At 33.4% G+C, this 15,284-nt stretch overlaps 3 protein-coding genes across 4 annotated transcripts in view; 1 reads left to right on the top strand and 2 right to left on the bottom strand.

Moving 5' to 3' along the window:
• LOC144847555 (lysoplasmalogenase TMEM86A-like) overlaps positions 1-15,284 on the bottom strand; it is a 115,512-nt gene that overhangs the window by 17,484 nt on the left and 82,744 nt on the right. The window lies entirely within an intron of this gene.
• LOC144847547 (metal cation symporter ZIP14-like) lies at positions 1,377-8,891 on the top strand. The gene is made up of 8 exons (XM_078703962.1): positions 1,377-1,470; positions 3,211-3,340; positions 4,277-4,446; positions 5,045-5,173; positions 5,872-6,069; positions 6,571-6,805; positions 7,707-7,894; positions 8,192-8,891. Exons 2-8 carry the CDS (start codon positions 3,298-3,300, stop codon positions 8,342-8,344), a joined length of 1,116 nt encoding a protein of 371 aa, XP_078560088.1. The 5' UTR covers positions 1,377-1,470; positions 3,211-3,297; the 3' UTR covers positions 8,345-8,891.
• Positions 9,525-11,070, bottom strand: LOC144847551 (uncharacterized). Of its 2 annotated transcripts, none has more exons than XM_078703970.1 (2): positions 10,985-11,021; positions 9,525-10,589 (listed from the first exon to the last, which is right to left on the bottom strand). In XM_078703970.1, the coding sequence occupies exon 2, from the start codon at positions 10,573-10,575 to the stop codon at positions 9,742-9,744; it is 834 nt and encodes a 277-aa protein (XP_078560096.1). In that variant the 5' UTR covers positions 10,576-10,589; positions 10,985-11,021; the 3' UTR covers positions 9,525-9,741. The 2 variants fall into 2 exon arrangements, with proteins under 2 accessions (XP_078560096.1, XP_078560094.1); XM_078703968.1 differs by having other exon boundaries at positions 9,526-10,589; positions 10,970-11,070.

The raw sequence follows: 15,284 nt of genomic DNA, 5'->3' as shown, positions 1-15,284 counted from the left end.
TCTCTGAGGCTGATCCCTTGATATCAGTGAGCGGAATAAATTGAAGATGCTCAATACCTTTGACATGTAAAATGCAACTTACCGATGGACGCTTCCGAACATTTTCTATTTCATCAATAGCAATCTTGCGCTTTTTTGAGTTTGACATGATTATTAAACAATAATCTCACAAGAATACATGTAATTATGTCAATATAATAAAACAACAACAGCTTTTAAACATACTTTTTATCCCAGTTAAATTGAGTAATTATTTCCTGAGTTAGGTGAGATTAGTTGTAAGTTTGTTTTAGAACATTGTGGAATATGAAAAGCATTTTCATTGGTTGAAAGTGATGCATTTTTAAAACAACCTGATTGGTTGGAAGTTAGAAGATGATGATTGGTTGAAAATATTTTCTTTGGAGCCTTTTTTTTGGCGCATTATAATTAAACTGACAAAAAAGAAAAGAGTATGTCAAAGATAAAAAAATATCATTTCCGGTCGTTTTTGGCCAAACTTTTTTATTATCATAAATATAAATATTGGTATTCTGAACAATTTGAGACTAAAACCAAGTTTCTATGACAACTGGTTTTTGAGATAATGACAATATTTAAAGTTGAGGTCATAGGTCATAAGTCCTACTTCCGGTCATTTTTCACAAAAAACTTTCATTAGTGTGAATATAAAAATGCATATCGCGAGTACTTTGACACAAAAATTATATTTCTATGTCTGTTAGTTATCGAGAACTGCTAATGCCCTCAAATATGGACAAAATTGTGTAAAAATGTAAATGAAATGATGTCAAAGGTCAAAAATATTATTTCCGATAATTTTCGGACAAACTTTTGCATTACCATGAATATAAATGTTGGTATTCTGCATAATTTGAGACTAAAATAAAGTTTCTATGACAACCGGTTTTTGAGATATGGACACCATTTAAAAGCAAGGTCATAGGTCAAAAATCATACTTCCCGTAATTGTATACAAAAAACTTTCATTACAGCATATACAAACATACATATACTGAGTACTTTGGTACCAAAATTATATTTCTACGACCTCTGGTTCCTGAGAAATGCGAAAAAATGTTAATTTGTTAAAACCAACATGGCCGACTAAATGGGTCAAAAACAACCCCATGGGACACGATTTGAAAATGTTAACAACCTGATCTGGTTACTAGACATACTTGAGATTATAAAAAATCACATTAAAAAAATATACCTCAGGGGTGCATGGGAACCCCCATTTCCTACTCTACTATACGCTTAGTAACAAACAACAGCTATCTTTCCCTCTAAAAAAATGGTATCGTCGAGAAAACGTTCCCCTGGTGGACAGCCCGCCGCCTGCTGGCATACATACCTCGTGGCCGACAGAACATACAACATAAGATACCTCGTGGCCGACAGTCTGTAGTAGCACGCTGCACGATCTCTATCACAAATTTGATCATCAGTCAGGAATAAAAAGGGCAGGTAAAATGACACTCAGTCACTATGATCATAATAATTGTATTTGATTAACAATAGTTATAAACAATTATATGGCTAACTAGGCCAGGCTAGATAGACTGTTGTTCTGCTTTTACTTGTACTGTAGTAGTCTAGTGTAGTAGGAGTTGAAACACCGGTTCTCGTCTGGTTAGAGCTTGATGGGAGACCATGTGCGAATATTTGGTGCTATATACAGTACCATACTTAGTAATAGTATGGTCCTCCTAAAAATACCAAGCCCTGCCCTACCATTATAAAGTGTAAATTATACAAAATAGGACATGTTTAGAGTGTTAATTGTATTTTTATTAAAAAAAGTATACTTATACCAGGGAGGTGAAAAAATAACCTCCCTGCTTATACCAGCAATTCTTTATTCCTTGCTTATACTGAGGCGATTTTGGTGTAAACAATTTTAAATAATCGATCAGCCTCGAGAATGTACAATGCGTCAGAAATGCGTGTATTGCGTCAACTAGTACGTTTGCGTCGACATATGAGAGCAAATGCAATGTTGACGCGATTATTAAAACATTAATTCTCAACATATTTTACAACGAAATTTCTATATGTATCCTATAAATAACATGTATTAGCAGGTTTTCCTTCTACGCTACATGAGGTACAGTATGTTATTACAGTATATTCATGTGCTATTTTTACTTGCTAAGATGATTTATTAATAAAGTTAATTAACTGCACTTGATCAGTCTATTGAAATATGAACTGATGATATAGCATTCTTTACAATTAGGTATGCAAAGATGTGTCAAATAACGATTCCACAAAAATTGACTATATATATATATATATATATATCCAATCTGCATACATATATATATATATGTGTGTATTTTATAGTTTATTTCCTTTAAAGACCCAGTCAATAAAAAAACTCTATATATCCTAATACTGTCGGACGACCATTGGGATTGGAAGGTACGTTAACCACCAAGCTACTGTACAGCTCCACTACATGATGAAAAGAGATTTTTTTTTTATTCAGCTGACCATAGCGCCATCACACTCGCACGTCCTCGTGTATTATTGTTGTTACAGTGCACAACCTTGCGCCTTATCGAGAGACATTGTTTTCACCATGTGTTAGTTGGTTCTAGTAGGCCTAGTGTTGGTTGATATTACATTCGTTTATTAAAAGTGTTCATATCTACGTGAAGTTGATGAGTCTTTATATTGCCGTAGGTTGATGTTAGTTACGACAATTTTATGACTTTAATTTTCATATCTACAATACTGTACATCACCTTCAATAATAATATAAAGGTCCCCATACATTCTGAGGAGCTGTAACAGGTTCATATAGTGTAGATGAAATTATGCGACCCACATTATTCAAATTTTTAGATATGACGTTATGAAAATGTTTGACCTTTTGACCTTGAGCAGATCTTCATTTAATGAAATAAGAGGAGAGCACTCAATAACTACCCTTAAATTTTCAAGCAGCTCGACTTTTACAATTTTGGTTTTATTGCACCCCACCCAATTAAACAATTTTGAAACGCTAAAAATGATCATGCTGAAAAGTTTCTCATGGCCAGATTTTATTATGGGACAGATAGATATTTTTTTAATAACTTTTTGAAATAATCTGGCCACAAAATCTTCAAAGAAAAGAAACAATTAATCGTAGCAAGAAAACTGAAATTGGTGGATAGATCAATAATTAATACTTTCCCCTTTATATTAATTCTACCACAGGTTTTAAGTGATTGTTGAAGATTAAGAACTATCTATTAAAAAATTCAACTTTGTGTACGTACAGTAGTACTGTAGGAATACAACAATATGACTGGCAATGGTACAACATCAGGAACCTCTTCACTCGAAGGTAAATATCTAGAAGTGCTGAAAATGACAGCAGAAGTCAGCAGCGCTCTTATCACTTTTGAACATATTGATTGAGCAGATTAACTAACAATTCATTTTCAATTTATTTCAATTCAACCATTCTTCCATTTTTTTATTCATTAATTCATCCATTCATCCACTTTATTCATTTTCATTCATCCACTCATTTATTTTCATATATCCATTCTTTATTTATTTATTTATTCATTTTCATTCATCCATTCTTCATTTGTTATTCATTCATTATTTTTTCAACTATTCATTATCTGTTCTTTATTCATCCATCTTTTTCTCTCATCTCTGATTAATTCATTCAACCATTCATTCTTCATTCATACAGTATGTTTGTTTTTCTTTATTCTAAAACACAGTACATTATTGTATGTATTTAATAAATTCTATTTATTAAATTTTCTATCCATTAGCAATAATATTTGTTTATTAAACTGTTGTTGTCCGTCATTCAACACAATTCAATGTAAAACAAGAAATAAGATTATGTTGGATGTTCATATTTTCCTATATTATATCTGAATAATAATTTTATGATTTTTTGTTATTATAATTGAAAATACTAAACTTTCCATACTTTGTGTGTGAGGGATAAATATGCCAAGTTTGTTGCCATCCTATACATTTTAATAACTACTTACAATTTGATAAATTGTGATTTGTTACATTCAATTGCAAGAAAGCTGTTGTAACTTAGCCCAAAGAAAAGCATCATCATAATATTATATAATGGATTGATTCATTATAGCAGAACACCACTTTAAGGGTGTCACTGTCTTTATACTCGGTATAATAATGTAGTAATATATAATTTTAATTAATTATATCTATTTTATTGCACATACATGATTAAAAATTGAATTATGAACTAATTGATAAATGATATATTGCTTTTTGTCAACAGTGTGGGGCTTTGGATTTCTGTTTGTTACGATAATAAACGTTGGTGCTGTACTTGGTATATGCGTTGTTCCATTAATGAACAAAAGACTTTATAAAAAGGTGTTAATGTTTCTAGTGTGTTTAGCTGTGGGTACCTTAGCTGCAAATGCTGTATTATGCCTTATACCAGAGGTGAGTAAAATACTGTTATTATTTATATAAATATGTATGTATATAAATTCAAAGGAAAATTACTGGAAAAATGATAATGTTGAGGATATTGTGTCTGGATCTCAATGGAGATACAAAACAAAATAAGCAAAAAGCTAAATCAAAACAGTAAAAAAAAGTATTATAGAACGACCGTTCAATAGTGCATACTGTTGCATGCCATGTGACCTACAATTGTCCAATCAAATGACAGAAATTTATTTAGGTGTTATATAAATATATATACGTACTGTACTTCAAATGAGTGACATCTGAATCAGATGAGTATTCTTTTTTTTAAATAAATCTTTTGGCTGCCTTACTTTTAAGAAAATTTACAATTTCACTATACATAATTGTACATTTGTCTTTTTCTTCAGTTACTTATTCTTCAAACCAGTACTGTCTATTGCACTCTATTGTCACACCATTGAAAATAAGTAAACATATCCTATCCTTCCATATGTTCGGATTTAAGACCCAAACACTTCGGTCAAAATCTTCCCCTTCCTCACCCTTCCTTATATGGAATTGTTGCATCACCGACATTTTATTCAATGATTAATGTATTATTTTATAGGCCCATGGGATGATGATGGACACAGAAGGTCAAATGTTTGTTTGGAAGAACATGACAATTCTAGGCGGAATCTACCTTTTCTTTTTGATAGAAAGAATTCTAAAGATCATAGATCTGGGAAGAAAAAAAGTATGTTAAAAATGTTAATACATGCACATTTTTACACGAGTACGTAATGGATCTGACATATGCAACTGTTTCTTTCTATGACAATCAACTATGACAGGGTGAAATACATTCCACTCCTCCATTGAGACATTCCTACCTAGGGGACACTTTCTTGTGAAACAAATGGGGTGGATGTGGGAGTGATAGGGGAGGGGTAGGATGAAACAAATGGGGTGGATGTAGGAGTGATAGGGGAGGGGTAGGATGAAACAAATGGGGTGGATGTGGGAGTGATAGGGGAGGGGAAGGATGAAACAAATAGGGTGGATGTGGGAGTGATAGGGGAGGGGAAGGATGAAACAAATAGGGTGGATGTGGGAGTGATAGGGGAGGGGAAGGATGAAACAAATGGGGTGGATGTGGGAGCGATAGGGGAGGGGAAGGATAATATATGTTTAACACTACTGTACAGCCAACTCTATTCAGGGGACACCCCTCTCAAGGGGACACTTAACTAGGTCCTCAATCCCTTAATAAGTGTTCTACTGTATGGGAACATAATATTGACAATTGTCCTCAAACCCAAAGCAGTGTTACTACCTAAACCTTAGCATTACTGCCATTGATATGCTAATCCAAGACAGAGTTTAGCAATGACTTAATATAGACAGTATATATTTTTGATTGATTTACTATTTTTAAAATTGTTTATGCCACAGAAAATTCAACTTAACGATAGTCTAGAAAAGGTTTTAACAATACCATTGAGTGAGAATGTGTGTAATCATTGTACACTGGAGGTAATGGAAGACAACCACATGAATACAATCAGTAATACTTACAATGGAACTGTGGTACACGGGCGTAAAGTATCGCTATCAGATGAAAAGAATACAGAGGAACTTGCACGTTTACAGGTATTTGTTAAGCCTTGTCTACACTATCAGACTTTATGCGACAAACGTGATGCCCATATATGGACACGGTGATGTCATAGCACTACCATATTTGGGAATATCACTACCATTCTTTTTTTGTCTAGTTTGATAGTGTAGACAGAGCTTTAAACACTACAGAGATTGGTACTCCAGTAAAACCCTTCCTTCCTTTGAGACACGCCTATTAAGGCGATACCTTCCCATATGGAATGAGAGTGATTGTATTTTTTACTCTATGACCAACCCCTATTCAGGAGTTTCCTGATTAGGACACCTTCCTGTGAAATAAATGAGTGAAAATATTTATTTACAGCCAATCCCTATTCAGCCTTATTTGTTATAAATCCTTTTTTATTTCTTTGGAACAATCTGCTGATTTTATGCTATATAAATATTACAACATTTACATAAGAAAGTAGAAAGAAAGTCACAATTTCAATTCCGATAAATTTATGTGTAATAAAAAATGATCTTTTTCAGATGAATGACTGTGACAATGGCAATAGCAAGCCTATTTGTGGCTATGAGCAGGCAGAGGTTGGATTCAGTTCGACAAAGAAAGAAATTCCCTCAATAGTCTACATGATTTCCTTTGGCGATGGCCTGCACAACTTCATTGATGGCTTGGCTATTGGCGCATCATTCACGCACTCCATCGCTAGTGGCATTAGCATTTCTATAGCAGTTATGTGTGAGGAGTTTCCACATGAATTAGGTACTAGTTTTTATTGTAATAACTAGAATCTTAGACCATATCGCCTAGCAATACTCAAGACAACACTTCATCATATGGTGTGTGCACCTGGTACACTGGTTGATGTGAAAGTGTATTAGATTGTTTCTGTACAAATTAACTGGGGGACCAAGGATCGAACATTGACTCTGTTCCACAGTTCATGTTCTGTTATTCAAATTCTGCCACAGATGTTATGTTTTCCAAAAAAAATTTTCTATTGAGAAATCAGTTCATTTTCAGTAAACCTGCTTGATTGTCAGTTGACGCATAAAAATACAGAAAAGACAGATTAAGCATATATACAGTATTTTACTACCAAAAACAATTATGAAAATGTGTATAATAATAGAGTTCAATATACAGATAAAAAGGTTCAATTTCCTGGTCATCATGTGCGCACGCAAACTTTATTCCTCGAGAATTCTTGGTTGTAATTTGTCCTCTAATTCATAAAAATCCATGTTAATATATCAGACTATTATGTTTTTTTTCATCTGAAATGTGATGAAACACAATGTGGTACATCTTGCTGAGTCATCCGTCCGCCATGTGGTCGAGTCTCTAGTGATGATGACGCGTCGCAAGCAAAACAATGGATACGCTCATGCTCAGATCTGGCACGCGACAGTTAAATGTTGCGTAACAATAAGATAATTCATGTAGCGGTGGGAAGGTTTGTTGATGTATACTTGCTGTTATTCCTTCCTAACTTATTTCTCCGTGGTCTGTCTGCCTGCTGTCTGTCTGTTTACTTGATATTATAAATGTTATGCTGTTTCTCAAAATATTACTTAACTTTTCCCAACATGAAACAATTTACATTGACTTGGGAATTGATCCTAGAAAAGACTAACCATTCTGCTTTGTGTTTTTTTTGTAGGAGATTTTGCTATATTCTTGAATTCAGGTTTGACAGTAAAGCAAGCTGTGATGGCAAACCTAGTGTCAGCATTAACTTGTTATTTTGGCCTTGCAATTGGCATTCTACTGGGTGAGCTTACTGAAGCAGAAGAGTGGATATTTGCTTTGGCTGGTGGTATCTTTTTGTATATAGCACTTGTGGACATGGTAGGTACAAACGTAACCTGATTTTTTTAATGTTTTTTTTTTTGGATGAGACCAAAACATTATGTTTAGTGCATCATCTGCATCTGCACAGTTCCGGGCATCTGCCTTCATTCTCTGACCTATTATCATTTGCATTGTAGTTTTCTTTACCTTTTTTGTCAGAGTTTGTAAATAAATGTTATGAAATGAGAAAAAAAATGAATAGTGTTAGTTAGTGAAATCATGCAACACAGATTATTTTCCTGAATGTGATTTTCTCATAGAGTTTTAATTAATGTGTTTCTTTATCATTCACAGCTTCCAGAAATAAATCATTCAAATTACAATGATCCAAGTCTATCTCCTACCAACATTTCAATATTTCTCCTTCAGAACGCCGGCATACTGCTTGGATTTGCTGTTATACTTGTAGTAACGTTATTCAGTGGCTATATTGATCTAGACATATAATCACAAAGATTATCATTGTGAAACCCAATACCGGTCTTCCTCTACTTAAGAACTACAGTAATACTTATTTAAGACATAAGCTAGAGTTATATGTCACAATAATGTTGTAACCATGTATTACGAGATAAAATAAGTAATTATTATGTATCTTCATTGAAAGATTATGTCAAACAAGAATATCAACCAGTGATATAGAATAGTATATAAGTTAGTGAAAATAAATAACTATAGTTGCTGTGTTTTAATAGTAAAGAATCATTTTCTTTTTAAAGTATACTTTTATTAGTATGTACAAGTAATCATGAGATCTGGTTATACCTTAATAGTGTACAATTTGTTATAGAATACTTTCGTTTTTATAGTTTTTAATTAAGTAGTAGTAGTAGTAGTAGAAGTTATTAATTGTTATTGTATACTGTAGTAACAAATCCTGTAGTATTGTAACTATACTACTGTACTTTAAAGATGTATTGTCCCCCAAAAACCTGAAAAATGAAGATTAATTAAATCCGACTTTTAATGTTATTTTGTAGTTTTAATAAAGTTAATCACTTCAGTAGAAAAAAAAAAGAAAAAAAATAATGTTTTCACTTATAAAATGACAAAGTAAATGGTTAAATTCAACCAAAAACCCATTGGCTGGCAGCCAATTTGACCATTTTTTGCTTTAAATTACAGTTTTTTCAAGTAAATACATTTTTTTTCGATCCAATTTTTGGTCAAAGTGGATAACTATTATGTTACATTAAAATGGCATATTCAACAGAAATTTTAAGAATTATTTTTTCAGGGGGACAATACATCTTTAATAAGTTGCCTTCTTAAGTGGTGAGCTTACCACTATAGATTATTTCCCACTGATTATAGGAAAGGTATTATGTATTCATCATCAAATTAATTCTGAAGCATCACTACTTGAAAGTTCGGATATGGTTGCTCAAATACTACAAAGGTCTTACAGCCTTGCATCTTTTCTTCCCAAAAACATTCTAATCTCTGCTACAAAAATTGACTTCGAACAGTAACTTTTGTAAACACGCAACAATTAAATTACCTTTACATTTATTTCAGAAGTATTATAGTGTACATACAATATCCTAATAAGGGATCTAAAAATACAGGTAGCAGTTAACAATGCAATTTTTTAATAATTTCAGGGAAAAATGCTAACTAAATCACAATTTTTATACAGATTGACCTCTGGTCCTTTTCTGAGGTCAAATGTCAAGGTTTACCAACATCAATTTACAGTAGTTCAATATACTGTATAATTATTTGGTAACAGAATATCTGAATAAAGTGTGTATTTGTGTGATTTCGTCTTTTTACAGCGTATTTATTTATCTAATAATACTGTAATTGCTGAACTTATGCCCTTTCTTTTGCATATTTCTCTTTCAAATGTCATCTATATCTTGTCTTTTCCTGATGGACTTTTTCTGTTTAATTTTCTTAAACATGTTTGTTTTCTTATCTTTCTCTTCACCGTTATCATCATTCGATTCCTGCCCATCCTCAAAGTCAAATTCAAGCTGAACTGATCCACCTGCCGATATTTTCGATCCATCTTGATGTGATCTCTGCGATGTGTTTTTTTTCTTAGCACCTACTACACACTCTGGCATTCTGTACACACTACCATACATCTTCGTAGGCTTTGTTTCCAGTTCAACCAGTTCTTTCCCCGATGGTTTTGAGAACGTTATTTTATCGTCTAAATTTACCTCTTCTTCTACAACCGCATCTCTGTTTCTATTCCGCTGTTCTGCTAGAAATTGTAACGCCGTGGATGTATTTTTACTTTCATTATCGATCTCAACATCTTCCAAAGAATATTTTGTCCATTTAGCCGGATCACTAAAATCATGTCTGGATTTCCGTTTATTATTAAATGTTGTTGAATATTTTCTATTGTTGTAATCCTTTCTCGATGTGTAGTGTTTTTCGTTATAATCTTCACGTCCTTTTCTCATTGACGATTCAAGTTTTTCTCGGCTGGTTTGGTCCCTTCTTCTACTTGGGCGTTCGCTCGGTGTTCTAAATATTTCAGGTTCTTTTGTGTCAACATCACAGCTTTGTTCTTTATCATCTGTTGAAAATCTATCAATCAAATTAGAATTGTACTTGGATTCAAGAGTTTCAATCTGTTCAAAGATCCCTTTCTTTTTATTGTTAAACCCTTTGTCGCATCCTTTTAAACTGAAAGAATCGAGGCCCACATTTTTTGCCATTTTCCAATAATTTTCTGTGGAAAAAAAAATGCATTACTATTTTTAATTGTACAGTATTCATAACCATCCATCCATACATGATTGGGGATTTTGGATTTAGATCTCGGACTTATTTAGTTATCCATGGTAATTGTTTGACTACATTACAATAGCATATACAGCTAGCTAGGCACTACCTACAGCAAGGATAGGCCGATTATAATGTACCTTTAATTCCCCCATTTGGCCTGTGCGCTGCCTATGCTTGCTAGACTAGAGCATACAATGTTTAGTGGTAGGCCTAGGCTTTATATGCAGCTTTGCTTGGCCTAACTGTCCAAAAATGCTACCTAATATCTGTAATGATATAAGTGCAATTCTACTTATAATTACAGCAACAACGCAACAAACCTACAGTTAAATAATTTACATTAGAATTCTTATTTTAAATGTATTATCTCTCATCTTCTTCATCATCCATCCAACGTTTGTTGTTTTGCAAACCATAAAGAGCGCCCTCTTCCTCTATGTATTTAACAGAGGGCAGGAGGTATATTCAGAGCGTCATTTGAGGTATATTCAGAGCGTCATTCTGACGATGGAGCATTCTCTACTTCTCTACGGAGCGCCATTTATGCCTTTATTTACTTCAGAAATAGAAATAGTACTACGGTAACTGGTCCAATCACTTCATTTTAATATATTTTGTATGTTCATACACTGTGCTCAATTGAACCCAATTTGCCACCAGGGGAGCACAGGGGTATAAAATAGAAATAAAGTCACTAAATTTTAATAAATTTAAGAAAAAAAATCCTTTGTTGATATAAAGTTTGCGGTACACCATGTTCTGAAAAGAACTGTTGAGTTTCTCGACGTTTCGATCAATATGCTTTGATCGTCCTCAGTCCTCCTAATATGCTTTGTGTTTCCTTTAGCAGAGTAAAAAAGTTAAAATGTTGATGTTGTTAATTTTTACATTAGAAGATTGTTCAAATCATGTAAATAAAACATTTTCCGGCTGGGAACCTATCAGCTCCCCTCTTTTAGTTTGCAAAAGTAATCTCGAAAAGAACTTCATTTGGAAAAGAAGCCCACCCAAGAGTACCAAAATGGAAAATAATGCCATGCAACTTTGTTTCTGATTTTAAAAAAGGTCCACTTGTGTTAGGCCTGACATTTACAACCCTCAAAATATCTCTCTTTTAAAATAAAAGAAAAACAATATTCATTATTTTATTTATTTATTTATTTTTTATTTATTTTTTTTTTATTTAAAAAAAAAAATATCCGTACTATGGTTCGAACCCAATCTACTAGAGCTGAGAGCACCTAAAGCTGAGCATTACCCGTTAGGCCACAAAGTAGTACATGACTGAACAGCTGATAATAGTCTATTTATACGTGTATTACGTAATTCATCAGTACGTCATAACTATCATATTAACCTTGTAACAACCAAAATGATCAGTTAGCTCAGTCGCCTGAGCGTCGTGTTAACAACACGTATGTCGTGGGTTCGATTCCCACGCTGGTCGGTGGAATAGAGTTAAAGGCATGCGGCCACTGTGTTTGGGGTTCACAGAATTATACGTCCCCCTTTCCACCACACATCATGAGGCGACAACATCAATGCATCTGGTGATGTGGTGGAAACGACCCCAAAAGGCTGTGGCAGGGCCTTAGTGCTGAGGCAGGGAGAGCACATTTACCATCTTTTTTTTTTGGCTCTTGCAAACTGCTTTGATGGTTTAAATTTTATGTTTAGCGCCCTCAATTTATTTTAATGGTAAAAAAAAGGGAATTAATTCTCTTCGTTACGTGTTTAGAAGAGAATTAATTTATCTCATCGTAGTTTGGTATGCCGTGCGTTTGTTATGCAAATGAGTGTGCACATGTGCTGTAGGAAAGACGGTATTGTTAGTCATTCGCGATCAACACACAATACTGTTCAATTTTTATTTTGTTAATCTTTTACATTAGAATTGTAATTCTACCGTTACACATTATAGTGTATTTTTAAATATCCGTTTCATGCAAGATAATTGTATTGTAGGCCTACTAATATGTTGTGAATAAAAGTTTATGGCAGAATAAATAAATAAATAAATAAATATGTTTTAAGCAGATCTTCGAAATTGAAGCATATATGAAGTCGAGTTTTTTTAAAACCCAACCTAAAATTCGCATCTGGATAGTTGAAATTTAACATTATAATTATCAAAGGTGATATGATAAATCTAATTGTTTTCTAAATTATAGAAATATTAAAATGTAGGCTTTTGTGTGCTAGCTCTGTTTGTATTTCATAATTTTGTTTTGTTGAATTACCGTCACGGCCGCGTGCATTGCATGTCTCACACTTGGGAAACAATCACCATTGTATGGCTGGTCCTGAAGACTTTTATATTTCGTTTCATAATTTCCGGGGACTAAGCTTTCATTCTTAGCTCTGCCCCAACCATGGTGAGCTTAACTGGAGACTTAATATTGAATTTCATATTTCAATAAATATTTTTTTCAAATTTTCTTTGCTCAGCCCCAATCATGGTGGGGTAGTGAAGACTCTTATATATCATGTTTAAAAATACTATAGGTGTCATTTCTGGGGACCTTGTAGCTATTTTAAACAGTTTGGTAAGCCTTGCGTTGTTATGCAAATGAGTTTGTGCAGGTGTAATGGAGAAGATGGTATTGTTAGGTGTTGTAAATGTTAGTTCGTGGTGTGAGAGGATGAGCTTTAAGGGTAATGCGAAGTGCTCTATTTTGAATGGTCTGTATTCGGTCAATATTCGATCTGATTCATCAAACACTACATCAATAGTCAATGTGTGGGAGGATTATAGTGTTATAGAGGAGTATGGATGTGAGTTTATTAATTAAATGACCGAGCACGCGATAAGATGGAGATGGAAAAGCCCAGTTTGGAACGGAGTTTATTTACATGAAAAGAAAAAGAGAAATTTGAATCAATGTGAATGCCAAGATGTTTCTGTTTGTCAGTTTGTGATATGGGTATATACGAAACGATATTAAAGGTAGTGACTTTTATTTCTATTTTATATCACTGTGCTACCCTGGTGCTAAATTGAGTCCACTTGAGCAGTTACCGTAGTACTATTTCTATTATTGAAGTTAATAAAGGCATAAATGGCGCTCCGTAGAGAAGTAGAGAATGCTCCAGTCGTCAGAATGACGCTCTGGATATACCTCAGGGCAGAGGGCGATTACTTTTTTGCGCATCATCACACGACACGTGGCCTGGAGCTTCGGCTCCAATTTCAATTTTGTATAAATAAAAAACTACACAAATTATTGAAAAGAAATTATAGGCCTAGTTCTACTCTGTAGGCATAAAGAAAGGAGGTAAGTTTACACAAGGCTATACCAAATGTTAAACATAAAGCTCCACATTGTTTACTAAGGCTACGTAAAAGATACCAGGAATATCACTTTGTTTTGACCAGTAATATAAAGTAGTAACCAGGCCTAGAGAGTACTGTAGTACTAGTAGGTTATACTGAATGATGAGAGAAGGAGGAGGCGACGTCGTGTTGCTGTGCGAGGGTAGGGCCTAGACTATAGCCATGATGGGTCTAGCAAATTAAAAAAGATATCAAAGCATCTAGATAGGCCTAGGTCTAATAGAATACTACCTAAATAAACTATTTCTAATGCTGTGAATCATGAATGTGATGGTGACATTGTATTTTACTATATATTATATAATAATAATATACTACTAGGCTTATTAATTTTATTATAAAATTATTAATTGTTGAAATATTTTTCATTTTCTTAATTTTGTCTATTAAGTATTATTCATGAGACTAGAGAGGGCAGTTTGACATTTTGACTAAAATTGAGAATTTGACATCATCAGTCAGTAAAATAAAAATTTAAAAAAGATTGGTTGATATAAAATATGGGGCCTTGCAGTGGAAAATTCAGACTGTAGGCCTAATTGCAGAATTCTACATAAAATTATAAATTACAAAATTACTGTAAGACACATTCTTTAAAGATCACTTTGAAAACTGAAAGTATTGAAAGCTATTTATCTCAATTAAATTAGCATACTCAATTTAAAATGATTATATGTTTTACTTTCACTTCATTAAACATTGTTGAAAGTAGTGACTGAAAATGATATTTTTCAGTAGTACTGCACCATACTGTATATGCATATTAAAATACAAAAATTATTTGGGACCTTAATAGGGATATCCACTGAATAGGGGTTGGCGGTAGCGCATATAACGCATGCATACGCACGCTTACAATTTTTCGATGAAATTAGAGTGCGTTTCAGACAATTTTAAGCTTTTAAAAATTGCCACGAGTGCGCAGAATTTGCATAAGCACTGCGCGTTAAACTGTAATGCGTTCTCTTTTTGCATGATTTCTGTTTTACAACCTTTCTTTAGCAATTTTATCATATTTTATTCACTTTTCAACTTGAAACCACGTTATACGAGCATGGTAATGTGATAGGCTACGCACATGGAAGTTAATTTTTTTGACAGGATGGTGGGGGTAGTAGGCTATCAAACTGACCAGAATTGTAGTAGGAAATACTAAATTCCCTTCCCATTCCCTAAATGGATTTTATAAATATTTATTTTTTAATTTTATTCGAACCATATTAAATGAGGGTGATCCATCCAGCATTTGCTGATCATTTGGGACCCTCAGAACAGATACAATATACAAAATACAACAAAAACAGA

This window comes from Antedon bifida, chromosome 7, assembly GCF_963402885.1.
Source record: "Antedon bifida chromosome 7, ecAntBifi1.1, whole genome shotgun sequence".
NCBI classification, from domain to species: domain Eukaryota; kingdom Metazoa; phylum Echinodermata; class Crinoidea; order Comatulida; family Antedonidae; genus Antedon; species Antedon bifida.
This window is presented reverse-complemented; position numbering and strand designations above follow the sequence as displayed.

What these genes read in the sequence shown, in the direction of transcription:
- LOC144847547 (XM_078703962.1), top strand. Translation starts at nt 3,298, where the DNA reads ATGACTGGCAATGGTACAACATCAGGAACCTCTTCACTCGAAG. An exon ending in GGAGTTTCCACATGAATTAG is followed by an intron (nt 6,806 to 7,706) that starts GTACTAGTTTTT and finishes TTTTTTTTGTAG; the next exon opens with GAGATTTTGCTATATTCTTG. An exon ending in ATATAGCACTTGTGGACATG is followed by an intron (nt 7,895 to 8,191) that starts GTAGGTACAAAC and finishes TATCATTCACAG; the next exon opens with CTTCCAGAAATAAATCATTC.
- LOC144847551 (XM_078703968.1), bottom strand. Translation starts at nt 10,575, where the DNA reads ATGGCAAAAAATGTGGGCCTCGATTCTTTCAGTTTAAAAGGATGCGAC.